This window comes from Pogona vitticeps, chromosome 1 (assembly GCF_051106095.1).
Source record: "Pogona vitticeps strain Pit_001003342236 chromosome 1, PviZW2.1, whole genome shotgun sequence".
Taxonomy (NCBI): Eukaryota; Metazoa; Chordata; class Lepidosauria; order Squamata; family Agamidae; genus Pogona; species Pogona vitticeps.
In genome coordinates this window covers 209,560,116-209,575,975 of record NC_135783.1, presented here as the reverse complement: position 1 = coordinate 209,575,975, position 15,860 = coordinate 209,560,116, and the positions used below count along the sequence as shown (strand labels likewise).

Below are 15,860 nucleotides of genomic sequence, written 5' to 3'. Positions count from 1 at the left end.
AACTATGATTTATATTCAGTGGCGACGTAAATGTAGCATTCCAAACATGTTGCTGTTGTATAGGCATTATGAAACAGTCATAGGAACATGTGTTTTCTACAGTTGGTCCTTCTGTAAATTAATATCAGCATTGAACTTAGCAACAGTCAATACTAGAAATGGGATGTTTGTATTTGTCTCCTTGGGGAGACGAATATGAATATCGCCACCACAGGTGCACCAATTGGACCCTTCCCCCAGAACCGGGCCATCTGCTTACCATTTGCAGCATGGAGTGTGTGGCCATCGTCATTTGCACTGTGCCACTTGCCGAAGTAACCCAGCCATGGCTTCCCTGCTCCCTGCTCTGCTGACCAAATGACAATAGCCATGTGTGCCACGCTGCAAGCAGTAAGTGGACCAGCCAGTTCTGGGGAGTGGGTCCAAAGGACCCGGCCAACTGTGGTGGCAATAGTTGTATTTATTTCCCCGGGAGACAAATACGAATATCTCATCTCTAGTCAATATTTATATTTTCCAGGATTTATCCAGGGTTTGAAATGGCTTACCAGATCCCAGCTAAGAGGTACACAAGTTCATTAGTGGCCATTGAGATATTGATAGTGATCTGTCACCTCCCAATACATAGATCAAGAGCACTGGTTGAACCCTGTAGGAAACAATTGCATTAATGTGCAGCCTCCTAATCTCAGTTGTGGTGGTGATGATGATCTCTTTCCACGCTGCACGTCCCATACCCTTCAACACAAAATTGGCTTTAGGCCTCTGCCTTTAACTTTTTAAGGTTGAATTATGTCATTGTTCCTTTAATTTGTGGAGACAGAAAAGATTAAAACAAACCAAGTGAACCTGTGGCTCTTTGGGCTGGATACTACATCCACTATATGTACTAATTTGTAGGCAATAAACTTGCAGGCCAAGCTACTAATTTAGTCTCCTTAGTGTCAGAGCAAGATATAAGAACACATCATGTTTCTTAAATAAGCATTCCCTCATGAATGATTACTGCTTTGTCATGATCAATAAACATGCACTAATGATAATATCGCCAACAAAAAAAATATATTTTCCTTTCAAAATGAAATTTAAAAGGGCAAGATAGTTGCCACCAAGAATCCTAATTATTTCTCTGAAGATTAATTATAGGAGCACTAATAGCAACATATGCTGAAAATGCTGCACTTGCATTTGAAAACAGCAAATACCATTGTTGAGTTCTCATCATAAACATCAGCTTTTATTCTCACCATGGAAATTTCATTTCTAATCATTTAAGACTCTCCAAGTTCAAAATATATCTGGGTATTTTAGTTTGTTATTTATAAAATTGTGTAACAATAGCTTAACAAAATCTTAGGCAACCAAACAAGTTTGGTTTAACAAGAGTGAAGCAAATTTGAATGAGTACAAATGGTAAACCATTATTAATGAGAGTGGAACAACCCACAAATGTTTTTGATTGGGTGCAGGCAAGCCTGTGCTTGTATGTTTCCAGAGAATACATTACTGGGCTTTTTGAGACAGCGTGTAATGACCTCTCATGCAAACCCCACAGTGTCATGCTAGTTCATTACTGTCTTTTCTTTTAGAATGTTAAGCAATTCCTTGGTCTCAAACCAACCATTAGAAATATAGTCCACTTCTGTGGGTCTTTGTATCACTCCTCCCAAGGCTAATTCCGATCTGCAGTATTTGTGAGCATTTCCTATTTGTCATATTACTGGGTACCATTTATTAGGAATACCCACAGTTCAAAAAAGGAAGAACTTAAAAATATTCCACAGAGGATGTCTTGTAGTTACAATTTTGTTGAAACATGCCCCACTGCCCAAGAAGACAATCTTGTATTTGGCTTCTAAAGATTCAGTCAGTCTTTTCTGTTTTGGAAACTTCTTCAACAGAACAAGCAGAAGCTCTGTCCATGGAAAGCTAACAAACTCTAGTGGAGAGTGTGCCTTGCAACTCATATTACGACTGAGGACTGTTTCCCTTTATTTGAACCAGTTCCACAAATTTCACTTCTGAAATCTCTGAGATAAGGCATTCATATTTTAACTATTCTAGTTAAAAACATTGTCCTATTTTGTTTTACTAATTACATTTTTAAGTGGTTTTTTTTAAAAATTATTCCTCAAAATTAAAATTCTTGTGACTCAGGACAGAATATATCATTATGAGGATTAAGTACATATTGTACTGAGTTAATTTTTGAAATTGCATTTTAGCCAAATGAACATTCCCCCCCCCCCCCGTTGCATTCTGTGGAAATATGTGTGCAGTAAGTAGTGAAAAATCAAACTCATAGTATTTGTGGAGCTTTAGAGGTAGAATACTTGGATATAGAGTAGACTGTAGTTATTAAAAGATTTCCAAGCCACTTCTTAGGGCTTAAAACCCCTGTCAGGGCAATGTGCAAATCCAAGCACCACTCAAAAAATATTTTTAAGTAATTTGCAGCTCCAGTATGGTATTTCTAGACTTTTACATGGTTCTTGCATATCCTTGATAAAATGTCAGCTGTATTTTATTTATTGCTTTGAAATTTTCTTCTCTTAGGCGCTGATTCATGGACTGAATAGACATTACTACTCCATTACTATCAACTATAGAAAGAATGAGCTAGAACAGAAGGTAAGTTTTAATTTTGTTTTTATCAAAGTTATTCCCAATAACTCTGTTAATTAAAATTAATGTATTTGGCTATTCTTTGATTTAAAAAAATCATTCCAAATGATTTTTCTGACATATTATGCTATTATGATTTGATTTGTAATTTCTGATAATTTGTACTGTCATTTCTATTCTTCGTCTTTCATGTTATATAGCAAACACATTACGACTCCAAATGAACCTGAATCTGAACTCTCTAGAGCAGGGGTCCCCAACATTTTAACCCCACAGACCAGCTGGGGAAGGTGGGGCACCCTCTTGCCATGCATGCACGAAGGAGCGGGAGGGTGCTTGTGTGGGGGCTCATGCGCAAACTCGTGTGGGCGCACTTGCTCGTGTGCATGCGCAAGTGGCAGTGCAGCACTCGCACACATGCGGGAAAGGGTAGGGAGTGGTTGCATGGACGCTGGCGCCTGCGCATGCACAGAGAGGCTGTGGGGGTAGTGCATGCAGGGGGGTGGGAGGTCTGTCTCCATGGCCCGGTCCAGCTCACGCCACAGACCGGCACTGGGCTGCAGACCGGGGGTTAGGGACTTCTGCTCTAAAGCACTACATCTCTTCTAGAAAACATCTGCATGCATTACAGTGGTACCTTGACTTATGAACATCTCCACTTGCGAACATTTCGAGTTTCTAACGACTCCGTTTGCAAAATATTGCTTTGACTTGTGAACGGAGCCTCGACTTGCGAATGAGAAAAAACCTTTCCTGCCCTTTTTTGACCTGAGTTCATCTTAGGTCAAAAGAAGAAAAGTTTTAAAAAATCTCCTCCTAGTGGGGAGTACGGATTAACCGGCTTTGAATGGTGCCTTGATATAATTACGAAAAACAGCAGGTACGGATTAAATGGTTTTCAGTGCATTCCTATGGAAAAGTTTGCCTTGACTTGCGAACTTTTTGACGTACAAACACCATTCCAATACGGATTAAGTTCATAAGTCGAGGTACCGTTGCACTAGAAATGTTAAATAAGTTGGTGAAAATCAGTCTGTCTTATTTAGACAGTTTAGGAACATCTTTGTTTAAATTATGACAAAGATACGCCTATGCTATTTTTAAAGCCACATATTTCTGAACTCTGTTTTCCCTTTTTGTGGTTTTGTTACAAGGAACCTATTAGTTTTCTAGTGTTCAATTTTTAAAAGCTTATGTCTTACTTAAGTGATTCAAAGCGTTTTACAAACTGAATGCTGTAAAAATAAATTGAGTAACAATTCAGCTGCCATTGAGCATTTAGAGAGCAACATGGGCAAAGTGTGTTCCTCCCTTGTGTTCTTTAGGGGGCATTGGTGGGCAGTTCTTCCATATTTGAGAGCATCCTGCTCGCCCCACACAATGGAAAAGATAATAATCTTCAATAAAACTTTTGAAAAGGTTTTTGAAAAAAAAATTTTTTTGGCTGCTGCAGTTGTGGCTTCTTTTAAGATAGGAAAGAATAAGAATAGTATTTTTAGGTGGTGGAGAAGCAGGAATGGATGTAGCCCTTAGAGGTCTAGGGTGGGTGTGTTTCCCTAGATCACTACCTCACCAACAATTTAACAAAGTAGAGAAATTGCAGCAAATGATTAACACTCAGTCTGTAAGGCCTACTGAGCCAGGAAGGCTATACAACTTCCTTGAATGCTTTCATGCTTGAAAGATGTGTCCAAGGACCAAATTTTGTAACACTAAAACTACTATTTAAACACCAATGACTTGTAGTTCTTCCCTCCAGAGAGAGGATGCAAAGCCATAGAATGAAATAATCCCTCAGCAATAAAATCTTGTTGATTACAGCCAGCATCTTGAATTGTCCTTGGAACTGAATAGGTTGTAGAACAATTTAAATTTTTAAAAATCAGGGTTTTGGATTATTTAAATTAAAAAATGATTTTTTAAAATTTACATTGTGATTTAAATCCATTTGATTTTTAAAAAATCACTGATTCTTCAGCGTGGTCTCAGTGAATCACACATTTGGGTTAAATCAGCGCCTGCGCTGGAACTTTGGAACCTTCTAGAGCTTTTCTGAAAAGATACAAAGTTTAGATTGCCCCTTGCATGCATGCTCCATTCCCTCCCAGTCTCCAGTTCCTTTTTTCCCGCCATTGTGCTAGGAACGTTTTCTGACAGAGCTCTCTTTTTCAGTCGAATTGGCTTGATTTTGGACTGTATTTTCGACTGTTCTTGCTTCTGTTGCCCCTCAATCTTGGACTGCTTCGACTACTCTTTTACCTGATGGACTTTGGCTCTTGTTTGACCGGTTTTTCTCACGCTTTTGTGGTTTGCCTGATTGCCAGGCTGATTGCCTCAGCGGGAAGCACCATTATCAGCTCAGCGGGAGGCTCCATTATCCACTTATCTCCTGATTACCGTGAGAACTCAGGCTGCTATAGCCTCCTGTGTACTGTTTTATGTCCCCGTCAGGCCCTTTTAGTAAATGTAAGGCGTGCTTCAGGAAAATACCTTTTTATGATAAGCATAGTCTTTGTTTATTTTGCCTTGGGGACGTGCACAATACTTCTACTTGTCACCATTGTAAAGAGTTTACTAAGGCTGCTTTGAAAGAGTGCCAGCAGAGACTTAAGCTCTGCCTTTGGGAAAAGACTCTGTTTGCAACCCATCCCTCAGAGATGGAGACTTCCTCCAATCCTTCAGGGACCCCTCGCTCTGAGACAACCGTGTTTCTCCCCTCTACATCTACTTCCAAGTCATCTAAGCCCGCTAAAAAGGCCAACTCAGGTCCCTCCAAGAAGGCTCCTTCTACATCTAAGGTGCCTGTTTCCAAGGACGTTGCAAAGGCTAAAAAACAGACGGGACAGCCTAAGAAATCTAAGGCTAAAGAGGTCACCTCTCTTCCACCCGTTACACCCTCACTGCCTTCGCTAATTTTGGAGGATTCTTCAAGGGACCAGGAATCCCTGTCTGAAGTGGCTCCGTCTTTGCCACTCTCCCAGCAACCTGAGGCACCGCTTGAGCCTGGGCATTCACCCAGCCCGGACAAAGTTGAGGAGGCTGTCTTATCCAGCCCTCATTCTGCCCATCTTGGCCCTGCAACTGCCAGCCGAGCGACTGAGACTCCGCATTCCCCCTCTTGCTCCCCGAGGAGAGACCTTCCTCTTCGCAAAAAGGGGTCAAAAAGGCAGCATTCTTCTTGTGATCGACATCGTGATTCTGACTTGGAGACTTCCCAACATCAGAAAAGACACAGGCATGAATGATCTGGGTGCAGTCGTTCAGGAAGGAGGAGGACAAAACATCGACGTCGACATTATGATACCGATTTGACGACGTTGTCCTCCTCTTCTAATTACCGCAGGCATAGAAGGAGGCACTATTCTCCCTCTTCGACCTTGAGTTCTTCACCTTGTCGACGTTGACAGGCTCATAATACTCTGCCCACTATGGATACGAAGGCTTCTAAAAAGAATTCTTCTACCTCAACGTCGAGAGCTAAGAGTACTCAGCAAACTGCTCAGTTCTCCTTAGCTGAGACTGCTGTGCATAGAGTCCCATATGAGGAAGATGACCAGCTCTGCGAGGTGTCTTCCAATCAAGATGAAGAGGTTTTCTCTCCATTGCAAGCCCAGTCTCCAGTAGAGACAGACTCCTTCGAGTCATATACAGGGAATCCCCATCCATCCTCTCCCTCTGAGGATTTTTCTTCGTATTCACAAATGGTGACCAGAATGGCTAGTGTTTTAAAAATGCAAACACAGCTACCACCTCCTCCAACGGATGATCCCATTTTTGGGGACATTGATCAAGAGTCTTCTCAACCATTTAGCCTCAACTACATTTCCCAGCTGTTTACCCTGATTATGGGTGCTTGCTCTCAACCAGCCACTCCTCTTTCTGTCTCTAGGAGGACTGAGAATATGTATAGGATTCATGGAGATGAAGTCAATTTCTTGTCTAAGCACCCTGCTCCCAACTCTGTCATTGTCCATGCGAATGCATCTAAGGCCTCATGGAGGCCACATCTCACCACCACCAATAAAGAAGGCCAGAACATGGATGTCTTGGGTAGGAAGATTTACAATTTCCAGTACTTCCTCCTTAAAATATGCAATTACCAGGCAGCAATGGGAGCATACCAGAAGCATCTCTGGAATAAAGTACAGTGGGCCCTCAACTTATGAACTTAATCCGTTCTGGGAGGACGTTCGTACCTCGGAAAGTTCGTAGGTTGACCTACCATTTCCCATTGAAATGCATGGGAACGGAATTAATCCGTTCCAGCATTTCGTAAAAAATAAAAAGAGCAAGTGCCACGTTGGAACTGCAAAACACACACACAAACCACAGAAACATAACCCCCCAGTCCAAACCCACCCTCCAAAACCCTCACAGAAAAGTTTTTTAAAAAAGGACTTACCAGTCCGAAGCCTCCCGGCGCTCTGCTGGTTCCGCACGGCGGGGGCGAGTGGCCACGCACCCAGCCTGCTCTAGCCGCCTGGCCCTCCACTGGTTCCGCGCGGCTGGGGCGAGCGGCCAGGCACCAGGGCTGCTCTAGCTGCCAGGCGCTCCGCTGCCTTTGGAGCTTTCAAAGGGCTTCCTCCGATGTCAGTGAAAGCCCTTTGAAACCTCTGAAGGCACCGATGGCGGCGGCGAGGACCCCCAGGGAGGGCTCCCATAGTGGCGTGCAAGCCCTGGGAGACGTCCCTGGCGGTCCCTGCCGCCGCGATGGGCGGCTTCGGAGCTCTCTGAAGCCAAAAAGGCAGGGAGAAAGCGCAGGAAGTTCGAACTTCCCGTGCTTTCTCCCTGCCTTTTTGGCTTCAGAAGCAAGCCGGGCTGCCGGGGAGAAATCAGCTCCCTCCTTTCACTCAATGCTGAGTCCCCTTCGTGCCAGCTGAGCTCATCCCAGCGCGAAGAGGACTCCGCATCGGGTGAAAGGAGGGAGGAGATTTCTCCCTGGCTGGCCGGCTTGCTTTTCCAAACAAGAAGCAAGCCGGCTGGCCAGGGAGGAATCGGCTCCCTCCTACCACCGTCCCCTTCGTGCCGGCTGAGCTTTGTCTGATGTTGAAAAGATGCTCCATTCCCTGGATGTTAGAAGGGCGTTAGCATATTATGTTTCCAGGACAAAGGACTTTTGGAAATCTGAAAGACTCTTCCTGTGCTTCTTTGGACTACACAAGGGTTGTCCAGCGTCATCTTCTACCTTGTCACGGTGGCTTGTCTCCACTATTACTCTTGCCTATCAACTTGCAAGTAAAGATGTGCCTGAAGGTCTTAAGGGACATTCTACACGGTCCATGGCAGCATCTACTGCCTTACTGCATGGTGTGGACATTCCAGACATCTGCAAGGCAGCAACACGGGCCAGAGTGTCCACGTTTGTCACCCACTACAGACTGGACCTTCGGGCAAAGAAGGAGACGAGTTTTGGAAGGGCTGTCTTGACATCTGTCCTGCAGTGACGGCCCTCCTTCCGGTAAGTTAGCTTGTCAGTCACCCAAATGTGTGATTCACAGAGACCACGCTGAAGAAAGAGAGGTTACTTACCTGTAACCATGATTCTTCAAGTGGTTCTCTGTAAATTCACACATTCCCACCCGGCCTCCCCACTATCCGTCACTGCTGCCTTTAAGATGAGCTCTTGCTCTAGCAATGGCAGACAAATGGGAACTGGAGACTGGGAGGGAATGGAGCATGCGTGCAAGGGGCAATCTAAACTTTGTATCTTTTCAGAAAAGCTCTAGAAGGTTCCAAAGTTCCAGCGCAGGCGCTGATTTAACCCAAATGTGTGAATTTACAGAGAACCACTTGAAGAACCATGGTTACAGGTAAGTAACCTCTCTTTTTTATCCATTGTGGTTGTAGTAGTAAAAGTTGAGTAAGCATATGCTTTTCAGTACACATAAGCCATGACATTCTGCACCAGCTGAATATTACATAGTATTTTGTAGGATAAACCAGATTTCTACTACATTGCAGTAATCACTCAGCATTACAGAAACATGAACTATAGGGGCTTTGTTCTGATTTCAAGTAGATCCTGTACAATTAACTTGTTAGAGTTTTCAGTCACACTTATGAGGTGATTCTAGGGAAATAACCAACTCAGTGGACTAAATCCATTAGTTAGGGCTTACATAAGTGTTGATTTAAAATTTGGTGATTCAGTGGGTCTAGTCTAGTTGGGGCTAATATTTGAATCCTCACAATTATAAAAAAGGATTCATGCCAGCAGATTAGGAATTTCTTCCCGTATTGTATACTTTTATTTGCTTAATATTTGGGGGCAGAGGGAGCGATGTTGCTGCACTTCAGATGAGAGAATAAAAATGTCATTATTGCATTCTATTGAATTCTGTAATTCACTTTCTCCTATACATTTCCCTTTGTAATTTAAAGGTCTGCTAATCTTTCTCTGTTGTTGAGGCTTATTCTAGGGTATTATAAACTTATAGAAGAGTTTGAGACCCACAGTAGATATTATCTAGCTTTTTTAGTAGTGAATGTGTTTGAGAAAACTGTTTTCCTTCATGCCTGTTATTCTTATTGGAAGATATAAAAATTAACTAAAGGCATTATAATTTTTCTGAAGACAATGAGTCCTCCCCATTTGGAGCCAGTTCAAGAGTCAAGTGATAAATTCTTTGCCACTTCAAATGACAACACTGTGAGATTCACAGGGGCAGATTTGTTGAAGTGAGAGACTGTTGTGTTAGCATAGATACTATGTGCAATAGAACTCTACTTCTACGACAGTGAGAAACTTCTATTTTTGTGGGCTCTTAACATCTCACTTTCTACAGGAAATGTTCCTTTCCTTCAGTCTGCATTCTGGAGTCCAGACCTTCAGATTAATCTGAGGAAATGTTATCATTGATCATTGCACTGCAGGCAGTTTTATAAAGGTGGTAATGGTAATGGTCAAATGTGATGAGAAAGTGGTTTTAGGATTCAGGATGATTTCCATTAATATTTGCAGCCTATAGTGTCAGGATCTATATCAGTCAATGTCCTTGACCTCTTCAATTTTGACACAAGTTACGTATTGGAAGCTTGCAGTCTGGTGGAAGCTATGAAATCGTATATGATAACTATCATCACCAAAATTGGAGCTTATTTTTTTTACAAATCTCCTTGTGAAGTGGAAGTTTTAGTTTCACTGTTATCTTATAAAGTGAACAATTTCTGTTTCATTGGATCACCTGTAAAGGATTGGATATTCAGAACTGAGATTAAAAGTTAGGCATTGCAATAACAAATTAATCTGTGGTTCTTCTTCATGGCCTCTGTGAATCACACCCTGGGTGATACACGCCTGCGTGGAGCATCATCGGAAAGTTCTAGAGCTTCTGCGGCAGCAAAAAACGCATTAAATAGGGCCCCCTCCCCCCTCGTATAAGTATCTTGGCACCAAGGCTCCCCTTTGTTTTCTTTCAACCGCTGTGTTGAGAGCCTCATAGTTCTGCTTCTGTGAGTAAAAGAGAGAGTTTATTCTTGATTCCTTCCTGTTATCAATCTTCTTTCCTTTAAACTTTTAGAGCAAATTAATTATCATCAGAGATTTTTTTTTCTTTTCTACTTCGCTCGACCTCCGGCTGCAGCACCCCCTCCTCCCAATCATCACCTTTTCTCCTCAAATTATTTTTCTCCTATTCATGGCCCCTTTGGGCCTGTTTAAACACTGTGTGGTCTGTGATAACAAAATACCACTCTCCAACGGCCACACCAAGTGTCTTTTTTGCTTGGGAGAGGCACACCAGATGTCCTCCTGCCAGCATTGTAAGAACTTCAAACGCAGAGTCCTCCGTTCTCGCTTATCCAGATTAAAACTCCGTCTTTGGGAACAATCCCTTCAACCAACCAAAATGGCCCAACCTCCTTGTAAGGCCACCTCAGAAATCAAGCAATGGAGAAGGCTCTTTCTGAAGCCTCCAAACAGCGTCCATCTACCACACCATCCCACTCCGATGCTCCATCCACTTTGTCTAAAACTTCAAAAACCCATAAATCGAAGCGCTCGATACCGAAATCCTCGATATCGAAGCTCTCCACTAAACATCAAATGTCCACCGAAGCCTCTTTGGTCCCGGAGCCCTCTCTGCCTAAAAGACCTAAACAGCATAAATCTAAAGCTGCAGTCATCTCTCAGCAGCCTCAACAAACCGCCAAATCAATCTCTGTTGGGTCGCCTTCTGACTATGACAGAATCTCCTCTCATCAACCCTGCTCCCAAACACCAGAATGGGATGACAGAGTCGATCGATTAACGTCTTCTCCTCCCAGTCCTCAACACTCTGTTCTTTCAAGCAACACTTCTGTAGTTGCTTTAGCTGACAGGGTCGACTCCGAACAACAAGTAGAGACCATACCTTATTCGGTAACATCTGATCATCCACCACAACTACCTCAGAGACATCGGCCCCAACAGTCCCTGGAGACATCTATTTGATTACGCATGCCTCAGACCAACATTCAGCACTCTCATCGGGTTGCCATTTGCCCTGACCAGTGCTCGACTGGACAAACTGCAACCACCAATCAGCCAGTTGCTCTATCCAGCTCTGCCATATCTTCTCATGGTGGGCCTCGATCTTGACAGCCATCGCTTTTGAAACAGCCATATCGTCATGACTCACATGGACTCCAACATGCTCCCTACCTGGCACCTAAAAGATCCAGGATGGTTGAGCAATTTTCTTCCACACGTGAGGGTTTTACATCTCCAGCCTCCCAATATTTTCCTGCTAATCCAGATGAGGGAAATCATTCCTCTTAATCGACATCTCCAGCATCTATATATGCCACTGCTTTACCAGTTCACCAACAACCTCAGTTTCAACATCACCGAGACACAGGCTCTGATATCGATGATCCTCGATATCCATCCTGGTCCATGGACACTCGTTCTGTCCCTCTAGCAATGCACAATTTCCGTCGCCTGATAGAACCAAGCCATTGAACTTGACATCACTATGACCCCGACTTCGACACCGACATGCAACCATATCAAACAATGTCCATGAACACTCGGATGACATATCTCAGTATCGAAAATCCTCAGCGCCAAAAAATACCCATGGACATGCCGGCTCCATTGACATCAAGCCACAAATACTATGACACTCAACCTATTGACACCGAAGTCGATCGACAATCTGTCGACTTCCGACACAATCCCGATTATTCCGATCACGGATCCAGACCTCAGACACTGTCAGTATTACTTACCTTGCCAGAATCTGAACTTGTTGATGCTGACCCACCATCACCAGTGGAAGACTTCCAAACTTATGCCCAACTTATGATCCGTATGGCTAAGTCTTTCAATCTCCAAATCCACCGTTCTTTGACAGAACCAGCCAATCATCTATATGACCCAATCTCTAAAAATACAACTACTCCAGTACACATCTCGATGCTTCCGTCTCTACTCAGCACCGCCCAACGATCCTGGACAAAACCAGCCTCTTCCCATACCATGTCTAAACGAATCAATAACCTCTAAAGAGTCCATGATCCTGGAGCTCTATTTCTTCAAAAACAACAAGCTCCAAACTCTATTCTTGTCGAAGCCTCACAATCCAGATCTCGACATGGACAAATCCTCATGCCACCAAATAAAGACAGTAGAAAGATTGACTCAATGGGAAGATGGCTTTATTCATCAGCAGTGTTCACCATGCGTGTCGTTAACTACCAGGGAGCCATGGGTGCATATCAACGTTTCTTTTGGGACAATATGTCAACCTTTGTTGAATCTTTACCAGAAGATAAAAAAGTACTCACCCATATCTTTCAACAAGAAGGGCTTTCCGTTGCCAAACAACAGATGCTTTCTGCTAGGCACACAGTACAAGTCAATGGCCACTTCAGTAGCCTTGCAACATTTCACTTGGCTAAGAACAGCTGGCCTGGCTGAGGATGCCCGCGCATGTATCGAAGACCTTCCATTTGACGGGGCAGGCCTCTTTAATGCTGAAACTGATGCTATTTTGGAAAACATACTAGACCTCGACGTTGGGGAATTCATCCATCTTCCCAACAATGCCCCCAACAAAATCAGTGGAGACAACTGTATAACTCATATCAAAAATTCCAACATGATCCTCCAAAACAAACATCTTATACACCCTATTTCAGAAATCAAAGAAATAAACCCTGCCAACAACCCATTACTAGGCGCAGCGACCGCAAGCCCAAACATCACGTTTGACGCTCCCAGGGCCAAGATTGCACACCATTTCACCCATCCTGCCCTCTGGAAACACCTACCTGTCTGGGAGTCCATCACTGCAGATGCCTGGGTACTGTCCATCATCTGCGACGGCTACCGCATCCATTTCTTCCAACTTTCTCTGGCAACACACGTCATCACTCCACCATCTCCAACTCTACAAGAGGAAATAAAAAATTTACTCCTCAAAGACACCATACAATATGTCTCACAACACAACAAAGGGGTTTTCCCTCGCTATTTCACCATACCCAAAAAGGATGGAGGTCTTCGCCCTATCTTAGACCTACGAGAGTTAAACAAATACATTATTACCACAAAGTTCCGTATGGTTACCCTCGAATCAGTTCTCCCTTTACTCCGCAAAAACAACTGGTTCAATGTCATAGATCTCAAAGACACATACTTGCATATTTCCATACATCCCTCACACAGAAAATTCCTTGAATTCCAGCTAGGATCACAAGCCTACCAATTCAAAAGGCTTCCTTTTGGCCTTGCAACAGCTCCAAGAGTCTTCACCAAGTGCATGGCACCGGTAGCTGCTTACTTCAGGTTGCAAAAAAATTCTCATATTTCCATATATTGACGATTGGCGCCTCGTAGCTCATTCCTGTCACAAGGCCTAATAAGACACTCACTTCGCCCTTACCCTCCTTCACAGTCAACGAACAAAAATATAATTTGAAACCTACAAAGATTATTCATTATATAGGCGCATGCATAGATTCCACACAAGTTCGGGCCTTTTTTCCTCCATACAAGAGAGAAAATCTCATCACATTACTTCCAAGTTTTCACCCCTCATTCTATGATACCCACCTTGACTGTGCAACATGTGCTAGGCACCATGGCCTCTATGACTTCAGTAGTGCAGCATGTACATCTCAAGATGAAATCTCTTCAGTTGTGGTTTCTCGCCCTCTTCAACCTGCTCACAGACCTTCCTCACACTTTTAAGGGTCACCCCAGAACTCGCCTCCCAACTTCAGTGGTGACGTTTTTCTCCCAACCTATCCGTCGGGTGACCATTCCAGCAACCATGACCACAAATACAGGTCACCACCGACGCCAGCCTCACAGTCTGGGGAGCTCACTGCAAATCTCTAAAAATCCACACCAAGTGGTCTTCCAGAAAGCAGTTGCTTCACTTCAATGAATTAGAGCTGTTGGCAGTTATAAAAGCTTGCAAAGCTTTCAGAACTCTCCTCACTGGCAAGAAGATACAAATTGCCACTGACAGCACCATGGCAATGTACTATATTCTGAAACAAGGTGGCACCCATTACCCAAGTCTCATCTATTTAGTGGTCAACCTTAGGGAGTGGTGCCTTGCACATCATATCTGCCTCATCGCTTTACGCATTGCTAGCCACAACAACAACGTGGCTGATCTACTCAGCCGCACAAACTCTCAAGCTCACGAATGGGAGTTAGACCAATCAGTTTTTCTTTGCCTATGCGAAAGATGGGGCAAACTAACTCTCGACCTCTTCGCCTCCCATGCTGCTCCCGAGCCAGCATCAGCAAACACTCCCAGGGAGATGCATTCGTTGGCCGATGGCCCAAGACCCTCATGTTTTTCCGCTGTTCCCGCTTCTCCACAAGGTTGTGGTTCACCAACAACATGACAAACCCGATGCCATCATTATAGTCCCTTGGTGGCCAAGACAACCTGTCACGTTCCCGGGGGTTACAACAGCCGAGGTCATATAAGCCAGTCCAAAGTCAGGAATACTAGCAATGCAAAGCCGATATCCAATTACAAAACCAACTCACAGAACGTAATCCAAAGTCAGAGTCCAAGGTCAAACACACAACGTAGTCCAAAGTACGAGTCCAGAGTCAGGAGTTCAGGAAACGCAGTTCAAGGTTGTAGGAGCATGGATGCAAGTCAGATGTTTTGACTTGTTGCTTCCACGGAATTCTAGCTGACTAGGAGCTGCTTTTAGTAAAACAGTCCCTTGAGCTGCTGGAAACCTTTCCATCCTGTCAGTACTCGGGGCTAGTTGAACGGAGGTTTCTGTGGACAGCCTTTGAGCGATTATCTGACCTCTTTGCCATAAGTCTTCCCCGAAGCCTGACCCGAAGTTTGTCTGTTGGGGAAGGAGAATCTGGAGGCGATTCAGGTGTTTCTGATTCCTCAGCATTCTCCTCAGCCTCAGTTAATCCTTCTGGTTCCAGGTCTTCAGCTGCACTCATGACACAACCCTGGTTTCCAGTCCTTCACAATGTCTTCACCATCTCCCTTGCCTGCCCCACTTCCTTACTCAGAACAACGCCCAAGTCCTCCACCCAGACTTACCTGTTCTACACCTGGCAGCGTGAAGGATTCCGCCTCGCTAATGAACATCCTCTGTCAATCAAAGAAGCCCTCCACTAGAAAGGCTTACCTGTATAAATGGAACAGATTCAGATCTTTCACTGAAGCTTCTTCATTGCCTTCTATCAACCCATCACTTGTTACTGTTCTATGTTTTTTGCTTCATCTCAAGTCTAGCGGACTTTCCTTCTCTTCCTTGAGAGTTTACCTCTCCGCCATAGTTTCTTATCAGCCCCCTAACTCTCTGGCAGCTAATTTCTTCAAGCATCCAACATTGAAACTTTCTTTAAAGGTCTATCTCATATCTACCCTGATACAGTGGTGCCCCGTATAGCGAGGTTAATCCGTTCCGGATTAACCTTCGCTATACGAAAACATCGCTGTGCGGGCAAGGAAAGCCTATTGGAACGCATTAAACTTAGTTTAATGCGTTCCAATAAGCGTCCAAACTTACCCCTCCAACGATGTTTTCGCGTCCGGCGGCCATTTTGGAGCCGCTGATGGGTCGCTTCAACCATTCATCTCGCGTATCAGCTGGCACGCAAACCAGTCCCGAAGGCGATTCGCCCTCACTCCACCAGAGCAGTGATGACCTCTATGGCATTCCTACATGGTGTACCTCTTCCAGACGTCTGCACCTCTGCCACATGAGCACAGCTGTCCACTTTCATGCAGCATTATAGACTTGATCTCTGG

The 15,860-nt window shown here is 44.0% G+C and overlaps 1 protein-coding gene across 3 annotated transcripts in view; it reads left to right on the top strand.

Moving 5' to 3' along the window:
• PSMD14 (proteasome 26S subunit, non-ATPase 14) overlaps window positions 1-15,860 on the top strand; it is an 86,928-nt gene that overhangs the window by 58,683 nt on the left and 12,385 nt on the right. For all 3 annotated transcript variants that reach the window (XM_020798342.3, XM_020798341.3, XM_072982336.2), the window contains exon 9: window positions 2,557-2,631. In XM_020798342.3, coding sequence (XP_020654001.1) covers window positions 2,557-2,631 — 75 coding nt within the window. The remainder of the gene's footprint in view (window positions 1-2,556; window positions 2,632-15,860) is intronic.